The 24,994-nt window shown below is 41.9% G+C and overlaps 1 protein-coding gene across 2 annotated transcripts in view; it reads left to right on the forward strand.

The window, feature by feature from the left end:
• The window catches only part of LOC118398505 (sodium/potassium/calcium exchanger 4), a 71,491-nt gene that overhangs the window by 25,748 nt on the left and 20,749 nt on the right, over positions 1-24,994 (forward strand). For both annotated transcript variants that reach the window (XM_052470804.1, XM_035793893.2), the window contains exon 3: positions 16,960-17,036. In XM_052470804.1, the coding sequence (XP_052326764.1) occupies positions 16,960-17,036 (77 nt within the window). The remainder of the gene's footprint in view (positions 1-16,959; positions 17,037-24,994) is intronic.

Genomic DNA, 24,994 nt, shown 5'->3' on the forward strand with positions numbered 1-24,994 from the left:
TTTTGGAAGCTGTTTTTTTCTGGATCAAACTCGTCAAATAAATGGACATTTGGATATATATGGATGGAATTAATCGAACAAAAGGAACAATTGTGATGTTTATGGGACATATTGGAGTGCCAACAAAAAGAAGCTCATCAAAGGTAATGCATGTTTTATATTTTATTTCAGCGTTTTGTGTAGCGCCTGCAGGGTTGAAATATGCTACTCTCTTTGTTGACATTGTGCTATCATCAGGTAATAGCTTCTTATGCTTTTGCCGAAAAGCCTTTTTAAAATCTGACATGTTTACTGGATTCACAACGAGTGTAGCTTTAACTGAGTATCTTACAAGTGTGATTTAATGAAAGTTTGATTTTTATAGAAACATTTTTTATTTGCTGTGCTGCATTTTCCCTGTTTTTTTTCCAAGTGGAACACAACCGTCCCCTATACCATAAGAAGTTAAACCAAAATGTGTCTTCCGCATTCAACCCAACCCCTCTGAAACAGAGGTGTGGGGGGCTGCTTTAATCGACATCCACGTCTTTGGCACCCAGGGAGCAGTTGTTGTTGGGGGTTAACTGCCTTGCTCAAGTGGCTGAACGGCATAATTTGCCGCCTTGCTGGTTTGGGGATTTGAACCAACAACCTATAAGTTACTGACCCAACGCTCTTAACCGCGAGGAGGGATATTTTAAGGGATAGTTCACCAACAATTCTCAATTAAATATTTTGAGGGAATGGTTGATAAGGCAGGTCAAATGATTGAACCAAGGCAATGGAGTGAAGAAAGAGCTAAATTAATAGGGGCTGCATTAGCTTCTAGGTTAGAAAGGCAGGCCAATATTTGAAACCCCGAGCTGCCTGTGGGGAAATCTGCAGAGCGTGATCCGTCAGCCTGAGGGATGCTAGCTACAATATTTCTGTATACAAAATACTGCGGTTGTGCCCTTGAGCAAGGCACTTTACCCCTAAGTGCCCATGAGCTGCTCCTAGCCTGTGATGTGTGTCAGATAGTCTATTCTGTCACAGTGACCAATCTATGGTATCTGTGCATGTAATGTATCTAGTTCCAAAGTGTATGATTGGTTCTAAGAGGCTTTGGTGAAGTTGTCTTTCTAGTATCCATTAATTAATTAATAACCTCTTGGAACTCTAGGGGTCGTATTATCATTTTTGGGAAAAAAACATTCCCGTTTTAAAGATGCTATAAAATGCATATAATTGACAGCTTTCGATAGAAAACACTCTAACGTTTCCAAAACTGTAAAGATATTGTCTGTGTATAACAGAACTGATGTTGCAAGCGAAAGCCTGAGAAAAATCCAATCCGGAAGTGCCCCAGGTTTTGAAAGCGCTGCGTTCCAATGACTCCCTATATGGCTGTGAATATACCATCCACGAGCTTACGCTTTCTACGTATTCCCCAAGGTGTCTACAGCATTGTGACTTAGTTTTACGCATTTCTGTTGAAGAATAGCCGTATGGGGGCACATTGCGTGAGTGGTCACATGGTGGCTCCGAGAGATTCTCGCGTAAAATACAGACGTAGCCATTACTCCAATCGGTCCTAGAGAAAAAGGAATTGTCCCGACGGATAGATTATCGAATAGATATTAGAAAAACACCTTGAGGATGGATTCTAAACAACGTCTGCCATGTTTCTGTCGATATTATGGAGCTAATTTGGAATACATTGCGGCGTTGTGGTGACCGCAATTTCCGGGCGATTTCTCAGCCAAACGTGAAGAACAAACAGATGTTTCCACTACAAAAATAATATTTTGGTAAAAAATTAACTTTGGCTATCTACCTGGGAGTCTCTTGAGTGAAAACATCCGAAGTTCATCATAGTTAAACGATTTAATTTGATTGCTTTTCTGATTTCCATGACAAGGTTGCCTGCTGCTAGCAAGGCATAATGCTATGCTAGGCTATTATAAACTTACACAAATGCTTGTCTAGCATTGGCTGTAAAGCACATTTTGAAAATCTGAGATGACCGGGTGATTAACAAAAGGCTAAGCTGTGTCTCAATATATTTCATTTGTGATTTTCAAGGAATAGGAATATTTTCTAGGGATATTTATGTCCGCTGCATTATGCTAATTAGTTTCAGTCGATGATTAGGCTCCCGGGTCCGGGATGGGTAGTATCAAGGTTGTATTATAGGTTATCGATGACAACGTGGAAAAATGCTGTTTTACACAGGGTCAATGAAAATCTGTGTTTTTCTCCCCCCAAAGCTCTGTCTCCACTCAAAAAGGAATTACTCAGTTTTACTTACCCTCAAACTTTGGAATCAAAGGGGCCAGGTTCCCTCATTCGGTGTATCTTTTACAAAGCTGTCCATTCATTAGCATTGACCTCTGTATTTAAGTACAGAAATCAAGAAATGTTAGAAACATAGTTTAGCTGGCTGGCTCTAAATAAATTGGCTACATCAAATTTAAGGAAAACTCTAATGTTAGCTAGCTAACCGAATTTGCATCCATCCTCCAACTTCACAAGTCTGACAAAAACTGCCACTGTCAGAAACCATTGAAAACAAGTGCAGTAACGCTAACGAACTCAATCGATCACCATGCAAGCATGAGATAAGCTTGCCACATAGCTTGGTTAAATTGATCCAGATGGAGAATAAGTAAAATCTCCAGCTAATTTAGCTAACGTAGTTAACGAGTGAAACCATGCCCGATACAGCCCAGAAGAAGTGTCACACTAAGGTAGCTAATAACTTTAGTTAGCTACCGTTACAGACACTGACATAGTTAGCTAGCTATCTAGCCAAACGCCGACAAAAAAAGTACATTTAGTTATATTCTGCGACAACACTTGGGTAAGCTAGCGTCGCGAGCATGGTAACGAGGCTATTGAGCTGCTCCTAGCTAGCTAATGTTACCACAGCCAGGAGATATTAGCACAGAAAATGATATTAGCACAGAAAACGCTCAAGATAACGTTAGCTAGCTACCTAATTATGATAGGATAACCTATTTAACCTGAATGAACATCAAATTCTTAACGTTTGTTACTTACCGTTTTCATGGTTTCCAGTAAGCCAAAACACATTCAGTCCGTCTATATAACGTTAGCCGTTTTCCACTCGTCAGTCACTCAGTCGCACTAGCTAGAACTAAAATACTTCCAAGTATTCTGGCGGACTTCACGCGCTGGTGGTGGGAAAATTAACCCATCAGCTGGGTCAAATATCCATATCCCAACCTTAGTAATAACCCAGCAACAACAATCCAACCTTGCTGTATTTACAGAAAACAACCCAACAACCCAATAGACATGCCCAAGATGACAAAGCTGTAATCGCCGCCAAAGGTTTTCTACAAAATATTGACTTAGGGGTGTGAATAATTATGTACAGTTGAAGTCGGAAGTTTACATACACTTAGGTTGGAGTCATTAAAACTAGTTTTTATACCACTCCACATATTTCTTGTTAACAACTATAGTTTTGGAGTCAGTTATGATGTCTACTTTGTGCATGACACAAGTAATGTCTCCAACAATTGTTTACAGACAGATTATTTCACTTGTAATTCACTGTATCACAATTCCAGTGGGTCAGAAGTTTGTATAATTCCAGAAAATGTCATGGCTTTAGAAGCTTCTGATAGGCTAATTGACATACTTTGAGTCAATTGAAGGTGTACCTTTTGATGTATTTCAAGGCCTACCTTCAAACTCCGTGCCTCTTTGCATGACATCATGGGAAAGTCAATAGAAATCAGCCAAGACCTCAGAAAAAAGTTGTAGACCTCCACAAGTCTGGTTCATCCTTGAACAATTTCCAAACACCTGAAGGTACCATGTTCATCTGTACAAACAATAATATTCAAGTATAAACACCATGGGACCACGCAGCCGTCATACCGCTCAGGTAGGAGATGCGTTCTGTCTCCTAGAGATGAACGTACTTTGATGCGAAAAGTGCAAATCAATCCCAGAATAACAGCAAAGGACCCTGTGAAGATGCTGGAGGAAACGGGTACAAAATGATCTATATCCATAGTAAAATAAGTCCTATATCGACAACCTGAAAGGCCGCTCAGCAAGGAAGAAGCCACTGCTCCAAAACTGCCAAATTCACCCCACTTATTGTGGGAAGCTTGTGGAAGGCTACCCGAAACGTTTTACCCAAGTTAAACAATTTAAGGCAATGCTACCAAATACTAATTGAGTGTATGTAAGTTTCTGACCCACTGGGAATGTGATGAAAGAAATAATAGCTGAAATAAATAATTCTCTCTACTATTATTCTGACATTTCACATTCTTAAAAGGAAGTGGTGATCCTTTTTGACCTAGGACAGGGAAATTTACTACGATTAAATGTCAGGAATTGTGAAAAACTGAGTTTAAATGTATTTGGGTAAGGTGTATGTAAACTTCCGACTTCAACTGTAATTGAGGTATTTCATTTTCAATAAATTTGCTAACATTGCTAAACATTTTTTCACTTGGGATATTGAGTGTAGATGAGTGAGAAATATATTTAATCAATTTCGAATTCAGGCTGTAACGCAAACAAAATGTGGAATACGTAAAGGGGTGTGAATACCTTTTGAAGGCACTGTACTTGAGCTGTGTGTGTGTGTTACCCAGCCATGTGGTGGGGAGGTTGAGGGAAGGTTGGAATGTGACAGAGGCACAGCTTGGACTGGTACATCAACTGCCACATGCCAACATTTGGAAGCACTGCGTTGTTGATATGGTATCTGGGTGTCACGGCAACATACTCAATGTGAGGCCTGACCCTGACCAGCAACTTTTTGTCACCTTTTATTTGAGGGTATTTTCATTTTTGCCCAATAGGAACTGAATGGTGAATCATGTATTATCATTTTAGAGTCACCTTTATTGTAAATAAGAATAGAAAATGTTTCACGATACTTCTACATTAATGTGGATGCGACCATGGTTATCGATAATCAATCATGAATGATGATGAGTGAGAAAGTTAAAGAGGGTCAAAGATCATACCCTCCAGAAAATAACCTCTTAACCTCTCCGGTTATTGGTTTCATTTTTGCGGGGGTATGATTCTGTAACTTTCTCACTAATCAATCATCATAATATATGTAGAGCTGAACATAAAAATGTTAGCTTAGCTGTCCAAATAAATACGGAGGAGTGTATGTCATTCGTCATGCCTGCCAATGCTGTCTGTCTGGTGACACAATGAGAAATGATCTACAAAAAAAATCTACAAATAATGAGTCACTGCTTCGTGATCGGTTACTTGCAGGTTTAATCATTTATATTTTCCAGTTGAATATTATGAAAGGTGCGCCAGTATAAAACATAAAATGCATGCATTACTATAATTGTTTCCGAATCTCCCGTAAATTGGATTCTGAAACCGAACATGGCATGTGTGTTTCCTTGGGGGGACATCTTTGGATCCCATAAATTTGGGCAGAGAGGGCAGACCATATGCACAAAACATCTATGATACACACACATATTGTAGCCTATTCAGGTATGTTGATGTACTAATGCATATGAAGATCCGTATGTCAAGTCCAAGCTTGACAAATGGAGTTATGTTGTGCGTGTGAGAAAGAGAGATGTGGGAGTGAGGAGAGCACTACCTAGGATCACAGGCCTAATGCCCAGACAGTTGTGGCCTATAGGATCTAGTATGCGGCAGGAGATTGTTGGATAACGACCTTATTGACCTATCAGTTGGTTGGTTTATGACTCAGAAACTTAGGATGCCCTAATGCCCACATGGTTAGCACTAGCAGGCAGAGACTTTATCTGGTAAACCCTCCAACACTTCCTCTGCTTGGACTTCATGGATTACTCCTGGAGCTGATTATGTGTGTGTGTGTGCATAGAGAAGATTGATGAACAAAAGTGTTGCCATTTATTGCATAAGTAGACGCCACTAGTCAGGTGTCCAAACAGAGAATCCAGTGGTTTATTTATAGATGTGTAGTTTAGCCTCTTTAAATGATTTTGTGGTTCTCTCTCTCTCCCTCTATCTCTGGCCTATCAGTTAGACTTCCCAAAGAAACAATCCCAAGCAAATGTGAGAAAGGAGGAGTGACTTTTTTTAGTTATTCTACTGTTGTCCTTTTCAGAATGTCCTTTGAACATAGGATGTATTTACTTGGTTTAAGAATGTAGCTTGCTTGTTTATGCCAGACATTGTAGTGCAGGTGTACGCCGACTGACATTTTGGAAAAATATATCAATATAATACTCATTTTGTAGACTTACTTAAAAATTTTTTTTAAAACATTTATTTAACTAGGCAAGTCGGTTAAGAAGAAATTCTTATTTGCAATGACAGCCTACCGGGAAAGCCAGTTCCACCGCATTTTCTTGTTCAGGAGCAGAACAAAAGATTTTTACCTTGTCAGCTCGGGGATTCAATCCAGCAATCTTTCGTTTACTGGCCCAACGCTCGAACCACTAGGCTACCTACCACCCCATACTAATCGGCTGTTAAAAGGTCATAAAAACCTCCTGCGTTATTTTTTACATTTTTTGCTGAGTCAGACGGCTCAGCTCCTGTGATGTAACGCAACTGTGACAGCATGAACTGCTACTATTGTTGGCATGTAAAGTAATATGATAGAAGTTAACATATTATTTAAGGGAACCATACAATTTTAACCTTGCATGTGTTCTATATGTCACTAAGACAGTGTCTCTTTTAGCCAACTACTTTGTGGTTTGTTATGACAAAACAACACAAAGGTCTTCCAACTGAAATGGATTTGCATGAGTATAACTTTGTGCTCTAGGACCCTGTACACACTCAAGTTGTGCAACTGATGTGAAACAAATTTGACCCAAGAGTTGTGACTTGTGACTCAAAGGGGTTTTTCTGTACAATAAATGTTACACAGGATTTGTGGAGACACTGCACAATGGTTTAGTCCAAATGGTTACTGGGAACACCTGGGATAACTATAGTTTAAGCTATGCTTTGTGGAAGTATTTTTTGGGATTGGCTGCCTTCAACTAATGTCAGGGTTGTACAGTGTCTTGCAAAGTATTCATCCCCCTTGGCGTTTTTCCTATTTTGTTGCATTACAACCGGTAATTTAAATGGATTTTTATTTGGACTTCATTTAATGGACATACACAAAATAGTCCAAATTGGTGAAGTGAAATTAAAAAAAATACTTGTTTCAAAAAACAAAACAAAAACACCCCAGAAAAGTGGTGCGTGCATATGTATTCCCCCCCCCATTTGCTATGAAGCCCCTAAATAAGATCTGGTGCAACCAATTACCCTCAGAAGTCACACATATATCAAACATTGAACATTCTCGGAGCACCATTAAATGCATTATTAAAAAAAGGAAAAAATTATGGCACCACAACAAACCTGCCAAGAGAGGGATGCCCACCAAAACTCACAGACCAGGCAAGGAGGGCATTCATCAGAGAGGCAACAAAGAGACACCCCTGAAGGAGCTGCAAAGCTCCACAGCGGAAATAGGAGTATCTGTCCATAGGACCACGTTAAGCCGTACACTCCACAAAGCTGGGCTTAAAGGAAGAGTGGCCAGAAAAAAGCTATTGCTGAAAGAAAAGAATAAGCAAACACGTTTGGTGTTCGCCAAAAGGCATGTGAGAGACTCCCCAAACGTATGGATGAAGGTATTCTGGTCAGATGAGACTAAAATTGGCTTTTTGGCCATCAAGAAAAACGCTATGTCTGGCCCAAACCCAACACCTCTCATCACCCCAAGAACACCATCCCCGCAGCATCATGCTGATGTTTTTCATTGGCAGGGACTGGGAAAATGGTCAGAATTGAAGGAATGATGGATGGAGCTAAATACAGGGAAATTATTGAGGGAAACCTGTTGGTCTTTCAGAGATTTGAGACTGGGACAGAGGTTCACCATCCAGCAGAACAATGACCCTAAGCATACTGCTAAAGCAACACTTGGGTGGTTTAAATGGGAACATTTAAAAGTCTTTGAATGGCCTAGTCAATGCCCAGACCTCAATCCAATTGAGAATCTGTGGTATGGCGTAAAGATTGTTGTACACCAGTGGAACCCATCCAACTTGAAGGAGCTGGAACAGTTTTTCCTTGAATGGGCAAAAATCCCATTAGCTAGATGTGCCAAGCTTATAGAGACATACCTCAAGAGACTTGTAGCTGTAATTTCTGCAAAAGGTGGCTCTACAATGTATTATTTCTTGTTTGTTTCAACAATCAAAAATATTTTGCCTCTTCAAAGTGGTAGGCATGTTATGTAAATCAAATTATACAAATCCACCAATAAACTAATTTAATTCCCTGGTTGTAAGGCAACAAACTAAGGAAAATGCCAAGGGGGGTGAATACTTTCGCAAGCCACTGTATCTGGAACTGCATGTTGAACATAGAAATATAATTAATAGAAATATAATTAATAGAACACAATCTCCTATACTATTCCAATCTATCTGACAGTCATATTTGAACTACACAACACATTTTTATCTGAACATTCTGTAAATTTGCATTCTCCTGAATGTCCATTGCCTCAGGTGTACATAAGCAAGCAAGTAAGAAAATAAAATACAATGCTCAGAAAAATAAAGGGAACACTAAAATAGCACATCCTAGATCTGAATGAATGAAATATTCTTATTAAAAAATAAAGGGAACACTAAAATAACCCAACCCATTAAATATTTTTTTCTTTACATAGTTGAATGTGCTGACAACAAAATCACACAAATTATCAATGGAAATCAAATTTATCAACCCATGGAGGTCTGGATTTGGAGTCACACTCAAAATTAGGCTCAGTAGTGTGTGTGGCCTCCACCTGCCTGTATGACCTCCCTACAACGCCTGGGCATGCTCCTGATGAGGTGGCGGATGGTCTCCTGAGGGATCTCCTCCCAGACCTGGACTAAAGCATCCGCCAACTCCTGGACAGTCTGTGGTGCAACGTGGCGTTGGTGGATGGAGCGAGACATGATGTCCCAGATGTGCTCAATTGGATTCAGGTCTTGAGAACGGGCGGCCCAGTCCATAGCATCAATGCCTTCCTCTTGCAGGAACTGCTGACACACTCCAGCCACATGAGGTCTAGCATTGTCTTGCATGAGGAGGAACCCAGGGCCAACCGCACCAGCATATGGTCTCGCAAGGGGTCTGAGGATCTCATCTCGGTACCTAATGGCAGTCAGGCTACCTCTGGCGAGCACATGGAGGGCTGTGCGGCCCCCCAAACAAATGCCACCCCACACCATGACTGACCCACTGCCAAACCGGTCATGCTGGAGGATGTTGCAGGCAGCAGAATGTTCTCCACAGCATCTCCAGACTCTGTCACGTCTGTCACAGGTGCTCAGTGTGAAACTGCTTTCATCTGTGAAGAGCACAGGGCGCCAGTGGCGAATTTGCCAATCTTGGTGTTCTCTGGCAAATAGCAAACGTCCTGCACGGTGTTGGCCTGTAAGCACAACCCCCACCTGTGGACATCGGGCCCTCATACCACCCTCATGGAGTCTGTTTATGACCGTTTGAGCAGACACATGCACATTTGTGGCCTGCTGGAGGTCATTTTGCAGGGCTCTGGCAGTGCTCCTCCTTGCACAAAGGCGGAGGTATCGGTCCTGCTGCTTGGTTGTTGCCCTCTTACGGCCTCCTTCACATCTCCTGATCTACTGGCCGGTCTCCTGGTAGCGCCTCCATGCTCTGGACACTACGCTGACAGACACAGCAAATCTTCTTGCCACAGCTCGCATTGATGTGCCATCCTGGATGAGCTGCACTACCTGAGCCACTTGTGTGGGTTGTAGACTCCGTCTCATGCTACCACTCGAGTGAAAGCACCGCCAGCATTCAAAAGTGACCAAAACATCAGCCAGGAAGCATAGGAACTGAGAAGTGGTCTGTGGTCCCCACCTGCAGAACCGCTCCTTTATTGGGGGTGTCTTGCTAATTGCCTATAATTTCCACCTATTCCATTTGCACAACAGCATGTGAAAATTATTGTCAATCAGTGTTGCTTCCTAAGTGGACAGTTTGATTTCACAGAAGTGTGATTGACTTGGAGTTACATTGTGTTGTTTAAGTGTCCCCTTAATTTTTTTGAGCAGTGTATATACAGTCCCAGTCAAAAGTTTGGACACACCTACTCATTCAAGGGTTTTTCTTAATTTGTATTTTTTTCTACATTGATGAATAATAGAGAAGACTATTAGGTGTGGGGGTGCTTTGCTGGTGACACTGTCTGGGATTTATTTAGAATTTAAGGCACATTTAACCAGCATGGCTACCACAGTATTCTACAGCGATACGCCATCATGTTTTTAAACAGGATAATGACCAAAAACGCTCCTCCAGGATGTGTAGGGGCTATTTGACCAAGGAGAGTGATGGAGTGCTGAATCAGATGGCATCCACAATCACCTGACAACCCAGTTGAGATGGTTTGAGATGAGTTGGACTGCAGAGTGAAGGAAAAGCAGCCAACAAGTGCTCAGCATATGTGGGAACTCCTTCAAGATGGTTGGAAAAGCATTCCTCATGAAGCTGGTTGAGAAAATGCCATGAGTGTGCAAAGCTGTCCTCATGGCAAAGGGTGGCTACTTTGATGAATCTCAAATACAAAATATATTTGGATTTGTTTAAAACTTTACTTCTAAATGACTCTATCAACATGCCACTGAAAAGGTTGAAAGCTGCCATTAATGCTATGATATCCATTGCAAAAAGCCAGCTGGATGCTCAGCAAAAACAACTTTGAAAGTGTTCTTGTTTCAATCACTATACCCCTCAAACTCAACTCTGGACTGCATTTTCTTAATTGTTCCCCTCTAATCAGGGATGATTTAGACCTGTGGCACCAGGTGGGTGCAATTATCAGGTAGAACAGAAAACCAGCAGGCTCCTCACCTTATAGGGTAGGAGTTGAATACCCCTGCACAATACCATCTTTAAAAGGATAGTTTACTCAGAATACAAACTAACATGATTTTCTACCTTCCTTGGTTGTACTTTATTTAAGACGCCATTTTTGGATATTGTTTCATTTGAAACTTAATAGCCATATGTTGTTATTGTCAGTATTCTCAGTAACACAACATTAAACTGTTATTGTGTCTGTGTCATTAGTCATTAGTTTTGGAGCAACATTTTATTAGTGTTACATAATACTTTGGTAATTGCATTTTAAATGCATAGCAATGAGCTGAGTTTTTGTAACTACTGTACACAAGGAATAGTCACTGTTACTTATTCCACTTATGTAATAACTTGATTATTATGCAATTATAAAGCAATGTAACGATGTTGCAATGTAACCAAGTTAATACACATGTATAAGAACTTGACGTAAAAGTGTTAGTTTTACCTTATGCCACTCATTCTGAAAATATATTTGTTAGTCATTTTGAAGCTGCGCAAGTGGTCTACTCGAATGATGAGATGATTCCATGTCCCTGGTGCATTTTATGATAAGATTAATATCTGAAAGCCCTCTAAACCGTTGTTAGACTAATTCAACGAACTGTTGTAGTTTTTGGTACTTAATCAAATATTTGGCAGCCATCAAATACATATTTATTTGTTTTCAAATAACTAGCATATGTTCAAATACCTTCAAATATAATTGGGTTTTCTGAGAGGTATTCAAAACACTTAAATAATATTTGATTCTGAGACCTGTATTTGAATAAAGAAAATGGTTACATTTTAGTTGAAACTCTATAAAAACTATATTTGACTACCATGAGTATTTGAAAAGTTGGTATTTTCAAATAAACTAAAAAATACAAAAATGTTCTGCCCAGGTCTGGTATGGGGCCTAGTTGACTCACTGCATGTGATTTGAAGTTACACTATGGCAATACACAAATGTATGGTGTGCCACATGACATTCATATCAGTGCCAATTTTGGACATTTAGGTGCTAGAATGTTGATTCCAATCCAACAAGAACATTAGGCTATTTCAAGGTTGACTCATGTTGAAACTGAATGATACATAGCCTACTCTCAAAGGTATCCCACAAGGTTGCCACACAGACACACAGACGCATTGTTTCACACTAAGGAACTGCAACAACGCGCAGAACGCAGCAGAGTTTCCTGTGCAAAAATACCATCAACTCTGATCCACTGACTTGTCTAATGTGCCACCTTTTTAAACCTCAAGCCTACACTAGTGGAAAACGTATCAATTAACCTGTCTATATGATTCAGTTCTTTGGCTAGGTTTGGGACGCAACATTTAATCAAGCTGCACTGGAGCACCCTCCTTCTGCCGCCGCTGTGCTCTGCCTGCTGTAGTGGTAATCAAGCGATCTCCCTGCCTATCCCCGTGTGGAAACGTCTGTTGAAGCATGTTCATGTCTGGACAGACCTCTGCAGGGAGGTACAAGGGCAAACTGTGTGCAGATGGTGTCTGGTTCACTGTTTACACCGCGAGCGGGAGAGAGGTGACCAGACCCCCTCTGCCCGCCAACTGTGCGCTGGCTCCCAGTTCTCGGCGTGCTCTAAAGCCTTTTGAAATACTGACTGTCCAAACAGCATGTTGCATGTGACCAAAATGGATTTGTGTGTGTTGAGACAGCAGTCATTTTCTGGCATGGCTATGCTAGTTGTCATAGTAACAATAAGTGTGTGCGCAGTGGTGTAGGCTGATTGGTGGTGCTCCTGTTTCTTATCACTCAGAAGTTATGTAAGGTGACCACAATGCCTGCCATGGACATTTCCCAGTTAATTTGAATGTTCAAAATCATAGTGTAAGAACACCTTTAAAGCCTTAAGAGATAAGATTATCCAACTTTTAAAATGTTTCCTTTTTGGCTAGCCAAGGCAGTCAACTAGCTAGCTAGGTAGATGTTTAGCTTTCTAGAGCATTCACTAATTTGTTTGTAAACAATTATCAAGCTAATTACTTTCCACATGTTCTTGACAAACTGTCAACAGTGTAGCTAGCAAGCAACAATATATGCTAAATAACAGTCTATAAACCACTTGAGGGCAAATAAATCAGATTTGACTGTTCAGACACAAGTTGCATGGCCAGGAATCAGATTTGTATCTGACTTCAAACCACCAGCTGCTTGAAATATCCAAATCCATGTGCTTTTTGGCTGTTCAGACGACAGGAAAAATAACAGATTCGAATCAGATATGCAAAAAGGTAGGATTTGACTTCAAACTGCTAATGTGAAGAAGGCTTTTAGTACCTTTGCCATCATACTTCTGGGTGGGTGCTTTTGGGTGACGGTTCCAAAAAATGCTCCCCGTCGTAGCTTGTTTCCCCCCCCCCCCAGAGTACCCAGTTCTCTTGAACACACTGAAGTCGGAAGTCGGAAGTTTCAGAGTTCATGGTTCCCAGTTGTTTTGATTGTGGCATTATACCACGCACACAGCCAGACTTGATTGTGTTGTATCACTAAGGGGTTGTGACGTTAACTACAGAAAGGGACCGAGCGGGATGGCGGGTAGAGCCATTCAATTATTGATTGATTCACAGATCTCCCGAGTCTGTAATTAAAAGATGCATCAGACAAGGAAGGGAAAATGTGGGCGGTTAGGCGACAGAGCGGGTTAAAGCGCACTATAAGAAAGGGGAAAATATTCTTGTTTACTTGGTTGCCAGCTCTATTTTTCGATTCCTCTAAGCTTTGTAGTCATCATTGCCAAATGAGTCAAGTGATTGATAGGCTACCTACTGTATTTTCTGAAGTAGCATAGGCCTATTTAAGGCTATGTTTACACAGGCAGCCTAATTCTGATATTTTTTTTCTTCACTAATAGGTCTTTTGACCTGAAATGGATCTGATGTGAAAAGAGCTGATGTGATTGGTCAAAATACCAATTAGTGGAAAAATGATCCAAATTGGGCTGTCTGTGAAAACAGTGTATTATTGTTTACGTTGCATGTCGCTCAAGTTGCCTAAAGACACTTGTGCGCAGCTGCATTGTTCTAAGTCATTGCACCTGTGATCTCGTGAGCAGTGGAGCCTACGTTTCTCGTGAGCAGTGGAGCCTACGTTTCTCGTGAGCAGTGGAGCCTACGTTTCTCGTGAGCAGTGGAGCCTACGTTTCTCGTGAGCAGTGGAGCCTACGTTTCTCGTGAGCAGTGGAGCCTACGTTTCTCGTGAGCAGTGGAGCCTACGTTTCTCGTGAGCAGTGGAGCCTACGTGTCTCGTGAGCAGTGGAGCCTACGTTTCTCGTGAGCAGTGGAGCCTACGTTTCTCGTGAGCAGTGGAGCCTACGCAACGCTTTTGCCACATGACATGGTTTCATAAATAAAATGAGCAAAATATAATGCACGATGAAATGTTTTTCCACACTGAATTCCACATATTGCTTTCTTTGCTTATATCTGTGATGACATGCAGCATCTGACCTTGGGAAGACTCTCCATGGATTGTATAAGGCTCCCTGCCTTATAGAGATTTCAGAGGGGGTGTGGTGTCACGTGGCAAAGGACCGATACCTGTGCTAATATAAACCGATCACGCTGCTAGTGGAGAGTCACTACCATGGAAGTTAACGGTCCTTTTTAAAAGATATTTTACCTCATCCCTCTTTTTACCGGTATGCCTACTGGGGGAAGGGATGTCAAACTGTACATCTCATATGATGTCCCTTTTGAAGAGTTGGGCCAAAGCAGCGGTGCCAAGGATGAGTCCGAACTTGGTTTCGTAAATCAGTCATAAGCGCCATCTAATGTTAATAGGCAGTGGATTGCATTAGGCCTTCGTTGTCTCAGGCGTACATTGTCATTTCATGGGTCCATATGCGACAGAAGATCAAAATGCATTGGTGCGTTCTGTGTTATACTGTGCGTAGTATTTCTGTGTGAATGGTAATGCATTTTTGTTTCAGTTTCTTTTCCAATTATCTGTGGTAAGCATTTTTTCAAGCCACATGCAAATGCACCAGTACATCAAAACAAATCCATACATAATTTTGGACAATCTATGATTATATAACTTTATGCTCTAGTATCCTTGCTGCCTTGTTGTACATTATGTAAGAGATAGGAAGAGAAGGCACATGCAGGTGTACATCTGACCTCTGGTTGACTTAACACCATTCCTAATACAGACACTAGCGGCTCCCATGGAGGGCCAGTCTGTTTCTTTCTGCTGCGGCCAGATGATGATAGGAGTGACCACGGTCTTGGGCAGTACAGGGGTCAGTACTGGGGTCAGCCAGTAATCTGGGTTTCCTCCCACAAATGTGATATATATATATATATATATATGTTGAAAATTTGGACACCTATTCATTCAAGAGTGTTTCTTTATATTCACTATTTTCTACATTGTAGAATAATAGCGAAGACCTTTCCCTTACATCAAAACTATGAAATAACACATGGAATCATGGAGTAACCAAAAAAAGTGTTAAACAAATCTAAATATATTTTATATTTGAGATTCTTTATAGTAGCCACCCTTTGCCTTGATGACAGCTTTGCACACACTTGGCATTCTCTCAACCAGCTTCACCTGAAATGCTTTTCCAACAGTCTTGAAGGAGTTCCCACATATGCTGAGCACTTGTTGGCTGCTTTTCCTTCACACTGCGGTCCAATTCATCCCAGATCATCTCAATTGGGTTGAGGTCGAGTGATTGTGGAGGCCAGGTCATCCAATGCAGCACTCCGTCAAGTAGCCCATTCACAGCCTGGAGGTGTGTTGGGTCATTGTCCTGTTGAAAAACAGATGATAGTCCCACTAAGCGCAAACCAGATGGGATGGAAAATCGTTTCAGAATGCTGTGCTAGCCATGCTGGTTAAGTTTTCCTTGAACTCTGTGAAGCATTTTTTTGGGCTGCAATCTGAGGTGCAGTTAACTCTCATGAATTTATCCTCTGCAGCAGCAGTATCTCTGGGTCTTCCTTTTCCTGTGATGGTCCAGTTTCATCATAACGCTTGATGGTTTTTGGGACTGCACTTGAAGAAACGTTCAAAGTTCTTGAAATTTTCTGCATTGAATTACCTTCATGTCTTAATGATGAACTGTCATTTGTCTTTGATTTGAGCTGTCCTTGCCATAATATGGACTTGGTCTTTCACCAAATAGCCCTATCATCATAGGCTCAAAGGCATTAAGAAGGGGGCGGCAGGGTAGCCTAGTAGTCAGAGCGTTGGGCTAGTAACCGGAAGGTTGCAAGTTCAAATCCCCGAGCTGACAAGGTACAAATCTGTCGTTCTGCCCCTAAACAGGCAGTTAACCCACTGTTCCTAGGCTGTCATTGAAAATAAGAATTTGTTCTTAACTGACTTGCCTGGTTAAATAAAGGTAAAATAAAAAAATAAAGGAAAGAAATTCCACATGAACTTTTAACAAGACACACCTGTTAATTGAAATGCATTCCAGATGACTACCTCATGAAGCTGGTTGAGAGAATGCCAAGAGTGTGCAAAGCTGTCATCAAGGCAAAGGGTCTCTACTTTGAAGGTTCTCAAATATAAAATATATTTGATTTATTTAACAATTCACTATTATTCTACAATGTAGACAATAGTCAAAGGAAATAAACTCTGGAATGAGTATCCAAACTGTGAGTGTCCAAACTTGACTGGTACTCTGAATATATATATATATATAACATTTTATTTGTGTGTTAATTTCGACCAGCCCACCCAACAAATAATGGTCCGGCCCTCTGGCATTTGCCAGAATTGCCAGATGGCCAATCCGGCCCCATTGGATAAGTTCAGGTAGTTTATCCCGGCTTTATAGGTTTTGAAACGTTTACTCCCTACTGAACACAAGACCCGGTTTATGCTTTTTAAGTATTACCTCACTGTCTTTTTTTAGTGGTTGAGGAGGATCCTTTGGTGACGTATTGCAAATGAAGTAATGTTGACTTGAACATTTAAAAGTCTTACCAAGCTCTTTGTCAGTGCCGCCACCACACAAGGTGAACTCATCCTTGGTTGTGGACAAGGGGGAATCTGGGACATCAGTCACATTACTGACACACTGTGATGATGTTGTTTTCTCTTCTCAGCTATCAAGGAGTTCCCTGAAGACATGTTTTCCAACTACGAGCGCAAGAGTGGGGCCGTCCTGCTGCACATCGTGGCGGTAAGAGAGCGCTTTGAATGCTGCTATTACTAGGTATAACTCTTTTATCACTAGCCCAGTCAAAATCAACCTCTTGTTCCCACACCTAGTTAGTGGACACTTCTTGATTGCCCCTAATACTGTAGGTATGAAAGGTGTAAGCAATATAAGAATGACTCCACCTAGACCTTACTCTTAGAATGATGTTGTCATGACGTTGGCCTGGGGGGTATGACAGTCATAAATACCCCCCCCCCCCTTTTCCTCTCTCTACCCTACTGAGGTTACATTTGTAAAACCCTTTGTTAACATAGAGATTCTGGGAACATCAGTAGGTGGGGGGAAATTAACTATATGCTGGTAATCCGAACAATTGAACATGTGCGGTAGTACTTAATGAATATGATGTCCGGTTGTCATCTGAGACATTCTCATCAATGATAAGATGACAAACTCTACAGTGGAAAGTCTACACATCAGAGTTATCGGATTCACATGGAATTGTTGTTCAATTTAAATGTTTGAAGATGAAATTATTCGTAATGGGATGAAATGTGATCTTAGCTTCTAAAATGTGAGATTTGGGTTTTCATAAGATATGGCTCTGCTCAATCAGCCCTGTGAAGGGACATGGGCTATAAAACTTTTCAAACACGCCCTCCTCTGCGTTCCTATATAAGCCCTTGACGACAATATAACTATCGGTTCCAAAGATGTGAGGACGACGGTCCTATGTCAGAATGGTTCAGATAATAACTACAGAACGAAGCCAACATCAGCGTGAGCTTTGGTTGCGAATGGTATGAACTTTGAACTCTTATTCACTACAGAAGTGATACCTCCTAGCCGTTGAGTTAGCAACAGCAGATGCAACGAGGGTTAGGAAGGAACAGACAGAGTATCCCGTCTATCACCCAACGACGTTACTACAACGTATCCAATTGACAACCAGAGACATTCTTCAAAGGACTCGGTTTGGCAACACGGCCTTCCATCTACCACCAACCTACCGAAGCGCAGCTCAGAGTAAATATTTATTGCATTTTCCTTTTCCAAATGGGCGGTAATTTAGAATGCATAAGATACTGTATTTACGATAGCCCAACTTCTTCCCTTTGTTCCTCAGTCTTCCTGCTCCTTCACTCAAACCCAGCCCCTTTTCTTTTGTGTAACAAGCTGTCATATCTGGTCCGCCCGCTAGGGACGTTTTCCTTTATGACGTAATTTGTAATCAAGTTATGATTTAATTATGTGTATGTGTGATTAGTTAGGTATTTAGTAAATAAATAATTAAACCCAATTTTGTATTGCTGATTCAAATTGTTAGCCAGGGTTTGTGCAGATTTCAAATGAGACGATTGATATTGACTGCTATAACGGCTCTATAAATATTATTTTGTCGTGCCCGACTCTCGTTAATTACATTTACATGATTAGCTCAATCAGGTGATATTAATTACGGAGAAATTATTTTATAGAATAGCATGTCATATCACTTAATCCGGCATAGCCAAAGGCACGACAATGTGCTGGAGTTTCCACCAGTGGCTTCATGCACAACAAATGTTTGTGGGGGCACTGATGGCATTATTCAATATTTTCACATTAATACTTATATATTTAATATTTAATATTATAATAATATTTTCTTAATTTAATGAAAATGTAAAATATTTAAGGGTCATAGGACCCCTCAGTTTCAATGGACATCTAGTACCCCCCAACACATTCTTTCAGATGTACAAGTATAATCAAGAGGTGTCTCTGTAGGAGGCTAAGGGTTGAATTTGGAGTGGCATACCTCAATCTCCTTTAACAACAATACACCTCAGTTTGATCTCACACCGGGGAGAACTACTCCCCCCTTTCCCCCCCCCCGACCGCGGTACTCCAGGCATTGTTAGCAGAAAACACTATCCCCCATTGTAGTGAATGAATAAATGTTTAGAAAACAATCATGATACCAATTGCATAGTTAATTGTTTAATTACATGCATTTTAATCAATTTCTTAATTTCCTGCACTAATGTGTTGTCATTTACACGCCGTCACAATTCTTTCATCTTAGTATGCCTCTATTATTTTTTTTAACAATACTTAACAATACTTTTCCAGAATAATGATTCTCCTATTTGACTGTGCATTTTCAGGCAGTTCTTACTTTGGTCACTAGATGGAGTTCAGGCTATTTCTAAGGGTCTGTGCTCCCGAAGTTGTTGACTGTTTTTGTGCTTGCCAGCAGTTCTCAGCTGTTAGCAGCAAATGGCAAGCAGTTTCTTCCTGGCAATAAAAATGTATAATTGCCATCATTTTTTCGAGTCATTGCTGATTTTTTTTTATGTCACAAATTAAACATTAAACCTCGTAAATAATACATGGTAACCTTGTAAACAATTCATTTAGACCCTGCATTTATTTTGAAAAATTCACTTTTTTTGCACGGCAATTAAAAGGGACAGGCACTTATTTGAGACTGTTTAATTGACGTTTTACTGTAAAAGTATAATTTAGTTGCTAATGAGAGCCTGCAGTACTCTGGTTGACCTTCAACTTGAGTCAACTCAAACTGTGCATGTTATTTCTCTGAGATGCCATCTTTAACTGACTTAATTTGGCTTCAATGCGTTATTGAGTCTTCATGTGTCGCACCGAGAGAGAAACACCTCCCTGGGAAGAAAAAGGGCGGGGGTGTATGCTTCATGATTAACGACTCATGGTGTAATCATGACAACATGCAGGAACTTAAGTCCTTCTGCTAACCTGACATATAATTCCTTACAATCAAATGCCGGCTATATTATCTCCCAAGAGAATTCTCGTCAGTTATTGTCACAGCTGTGTGTATATACCCCCTCAAGCAGACACCACGACGGGCCTCAAGGAACTTCACTGAACTCTATGTAAACTGGAAACCATATATCCTGAGGCTACATTTATTGTAGCTGGGGATTTTAACAAAGCACATTTGAGAACAAGGCTACCTAAATCCTATCAGCATATTGATTGCAGAACTCGCATTATCAATACACTCGATCACTGCTACTCTAACTTCTGCGATGCATACAATGCCCTTCCTCGCGCTCCCTTCGGCAAATCCGACCACGACTCCATCTTGCTCCTACCGTCTTATAGGCAGAAACTCAGATGGGAAGTACCTGTGACTAGAACCATTCAATGCTGGTCTGACCAATCGGAATCCACGCGTCAAGATGGTTTTGATCTCGCGGACTGGGAAATGTTCCGGGCAGCCTCAGAGAATAACATCGATCTGTACGCTGACTTGTTGAGTGAATTTATAAGGAAGTGCATTGGAGATGTTGTACCCACTGTGACTATTAAAACCTACCCTAACCAGAAACAATGGGTGGATGGCGGCATCATGGCTGAATATAAACAGTATAGTTATTCCCCCAGCAAGGCAATCAAACAAGTGAAATGTCAGTATAGGGACAAAGTGGAGTTGCAATTCAACGGCTCAGACACGAGACGTATGTGGCAGGGTCTACAGGAAATCATGGAATACAAAAAGAAAACCAGCCACGTTACGGACGCCGATGTCACGCTTCCAAACAAACGAAACACCTTCTTTGCCTGCTTTGTGGGTAATATTCCTCTGCGACTGGAATACCGACATAATCTGCCCGAGAATTCCAACAGGCCCCTTAGGCACGACGTCCACTGAAGGTCCATTCTGCTAACCTGCTAGGCCTGCTAGCTACCTAGAGCTTCTTGGAACCCTACTAATTCCACGACTGGTCTATCCACGCCACCGCACGAAGAGGCAAAAACAGACTTACCCCCATCGTGATGTCCCCCATAGGCTAACTTGCTAGCCCCGGTCTGCTATCTGCTAGCTTGTTTAGCCCCGGCCTACTAACTGTTAGAATGTTAGCATCAGCCTGCTAAATGTCTGAATCGCCGTGTCCCCAGTCAGCCCAACCACTCACTGGACCCATATGTTCACTTGGCTACGCATGTCTCTCTCTAATATCAATATGCCTTGTCCATTACTGTCCTGGTTAGTGATTTTACTGTCTTATTTTACTGTAGAGCCTCTATCCCTACTCAATATGCCTTAACCAACCATGTTGTTCCACCTCCTACATATGCGATGACATCACCTGGTTTAAACATCTCTAGAGACTCTCTCTCATCATTTCTCAATGCCTAGGTTTACCTCCAATGTACTCACATCCTAACTTACCTTTGTTTGTACACTATGCCTTTAATCTATGCTGTCGTGTCCAGAAATCTGCTCCTTTTACTCTCTGCTCTGAACGTGCTAGACGGCCATTTCGTATAGCATTGTCGTACCCTTATCCTACTTCTCATCTGTTCCTCTGGTGATGAAGAGGTTAATCCAGGTCCTGCCGTGCCTAGCTCCACTCCCACTCCCCAGGTGCTCTCATTTGTTGACATCTGTAACCGTAAAAGCTTGGTTTCATGCAAGTTAACATTAGAAGCCTACTCCCTAAGTTTGTTTTACTCACTGCTTTAGCACACTCTGCCAACCCGGATGTCTTAGCCATGTCTGAATCCTGGCTAAGGAAAACCACCAAAAACCCGGAAATCTCCATTGCTAACCATAATCTTTTCCGCCAAGATAGAACTGCCAAAGAGGGCGGTGTTGCAATCTACTGCAAGGATAGTAATACAGAACTCTGCAGGCTATCTAAGTCTGTACCCAAACAATTCGAGCTTCTACTTCTAAAATTTCACCTTTCCAGAATCAAGTCTCTCACTGTTGCCGCTTGCTTTAGACCTCCCTCTGCCCCCAGCTGTGCCTCGATAGCATATGTGAATTGATTGCCCCCCATCTATCTTTTGAGCTTGTGCTACTCGGTGACCTATACTGGGACATGCTTAACACCCCGGCCATCCTATAATCCAAGCTAGATGCCCACAATCTCACACAAATTATCAATGAACCTACCAGGTACAACTCCAAATTTGTAAACATGGGCACCCTCATAGATGCCTAACTAACTCGTCCTCCGAATACACCTCTGCTGTTTTCACTCAAGATCTCAGCGATCACTGCCTCATTGCCTGCATCCGTAATGGGTCTGTGACCAAACGACCACCCCTCATCACTGTCAAACACTCCCAAACGCCTTTCTAATCGACCTGGCCGGGATATCCTGGAATTACATTGACCTCATCCCGTCAGTAGATGATGCCTGGCTATTCTTTAAAAGTGCCTTCCTCACCATCTTAAATAAGCATCATCATTCAAAAAATGTAGAACTAGGAATAGATATAGTCGTTGGTTCACTCCAGACCTGTCTGCCCTTGACCAGCACAAAAACATCCTGTGGTGTTCTGCATTAGCATCGAATAGCCCCCGTGATATGCAACTTTTCAGGGAAGTTAATTACAAATATACACAGGCAGTTAGGAAAGCTAAGGCTAGCTTTTTCAAACAGAAATTTGCAACCTAACTCAAACATTCTGGGACACTAAAGTCCATGGAGAATAAGAGCACCTCCTCCCAGCTGCCCACTGCTCTGAGGCTAGGAAACACTGTCACCACCGATAAATCCACTATGGCCATGCTTTCCACCTGGCTACCCCTACCCCGGTCAACTGCCCGGCACCCTCCACAGCAATCCGCCAAAGCCCCTACCATTTCTGCTTCACCCAAATCCAGATTGTTGATGTTCTGAAAGAGCTGCAAAATCTGGACCCCTACAAATCAGCCGGGCTAGACAATCTGGACCCTCTCTTTCTAAAATTATCTTCAGTGTGTCAAATCGGAGGGCCTGTTGTCCAGACCTCTGGCAGTCTCTATGGAGGTACCACAGGGTTCAATCCTCGGGCTGACTCTCTTCTCTGTATACATCAATGATGTTGCTCTTGCTGCTGGTGATTTCTCTGATACACCTCTACGCAGATGACACCATTCTGTTTACCTTTGGCCACTCTTTGGACACTGTGTTAACTAACCTCCAGACGAGCTTCAATGTCATACAACTCTCCTTCCGTGGCCTCCAACTGCTCTTAAATGCAAGTAAAACTAAATGCATGCTATTCAAACGATCGCTGCCCGCACCTGCTCGCCCGTCCAGCATCACTACTCTAGACGGCTCTGACTTAGAATACGTGGACAACTACAAATACATAGGTGTCTGGTTTGACTGTAAACTCTCCTTCCAGACTCACATTAAGCATCTCCAATCCAAAATGACATCTAGAATCGGCTTCCTATATCGCAACAAAGCATCCTTCGCTCATGCTGCCAAACATACCCTCGTAAAAATTACCATCCTAACGATCCTCAACTTCGGTGATGTCATCTATAAAATAGCCTCAACACTCTACTCAACAAACTGGATGCAGTATATCACAGTGCCATCTGTTTTGTCACCAAAGCCCCATACACTACCCACCATTGCGACCTGTACACTCTCGTTGGTTGGCCCTTGCTTCATACTTGTCGCCAAACCCACTGGCTACAGGTTATCTACAAGGCTCTGCTAGGTAAAGCCCCGCCTTATCTCAGCTCACTGGTCACCATAGCAGCACCCACTCGTAGCACGCGCTCCAGCAGGTATATCTCACTGGTTACCCCCAAAGCCAATTCCTCCTTTGTTCGTCTTTCCTTCCAGTTCTCTGCTGCCAATGACAGGAACGAACTGCAAAAATCTCTGAAGCTGGAGACTCACATCTCCCTCACTAGCTTTAAGTGCCCGCTGTCAGAGCAGCTCACAAATCACTGCACCTGTACATAGCCCATCTGTAAACAGCCCATCTATCTACCTACCTCATCCCCATACTATATTTATTAATTTATCTTGCTCCTTTGCACCCCAGTATCTCTACTTGCACATTCATCTTCTGCACATCTACCATTCCAGTGTTTAATTGCTATATTGTAATTACTTCGCCACCAAGGCCTATTTATTTCCTTAACTTACCTCATTTGCACTCACTGTATATAGACTTTTTGTTTTCTTTTGTTCTACTGTATTACTGACTAGGTTTTGTTTATTCCATGTGTAACTCTGTTGTTGTATGTGTCGAATTGCTATGCTTTATCTTGGCCAGGTCGCAGTTGTAAATGAGAACTTGTTCTCAACTAGCCTACCTGGTTAAATAAAGGTGAAAAAATAAAATAAATAAATAAATACAGTGCCACCGTTGCGGCTTGCTAACAAGGACAGTGCCCCCCCCTCTCCTTCTCCCTGGCTGATGTGAGTAAGACATTTAAACGTCACAGACAAACTGAAATGGTCCACTCACACACAGTGTGGTGAAGACGGCGCAACAGTGCCTCTTCAATAGCTTACAGACGGCAACAGCTTACAGACGGTAGGCAATTAAAGCCTCAGTTATGAAAATTTAGGACACTAAAGAGGCCTTTCTACTGACTCTGAAATACACCAAAACAAAGATGCCCAGGGTCCCTGCTCATCTGTGTGAACGTGCCTTAGGCATGCTGCAAGGAGGCATGAGGACTGCAGATGTGGCCATTGCTATGTCCATACTATACTGTGAGATGCCTAAGACAGCGCAACAGGGAGACATGATGGACAGCTGATCATCCTCGCAGTGGTAGACCACATGTACCAACACCTGCACAGGATCGGTACATCGGAACATCACACCTGCGGGACAGGTACAGGATGGCAACAACAACTGGGTGCACATTTATTGTCAAAGGAATGAGCGTTACATTGAGGCCTGTACATTTATTTAACTAGGCAAGTCGGTTAAGAACAAATTCTTATTTTCAATGACAGCCTAGGAACATTGGGTTAACTGCCTTGTTCAGGGGCAGAACGACATATTCGGTTACAAGTCCAACGCTCTAACCACTAGGCTACCTGCTGCCCTAGGTAGCTACCTGCCTGTATTCTGGAGCGGGATCGATTTGGAGGTGGAGGGTCCGTCATGGTCTGAGGCGATGTGTCACAGCATCATCGGACTGAGCTTGTTGTCATTGCAGGCAATCTCAAGGCTGTTCGTTACAAGGAAGA

The sequence above is a fragment of the Oncorhynchus keta genome, chromosome 19 (assembly GCF_023373465.1).
Source record: "Oncorhynchus keta strain PuntledgeMale-10-30-2019 chromosome 19, Oket_V2, whole genome shotgun sequence".
Classification (NCBI taxonomy): Eukaryota; Metazoa; Chordata; class Actinopteri; order Salmoniformes; family Salmonidae; genus Oncorhynchus; species Oncorhynchus keta.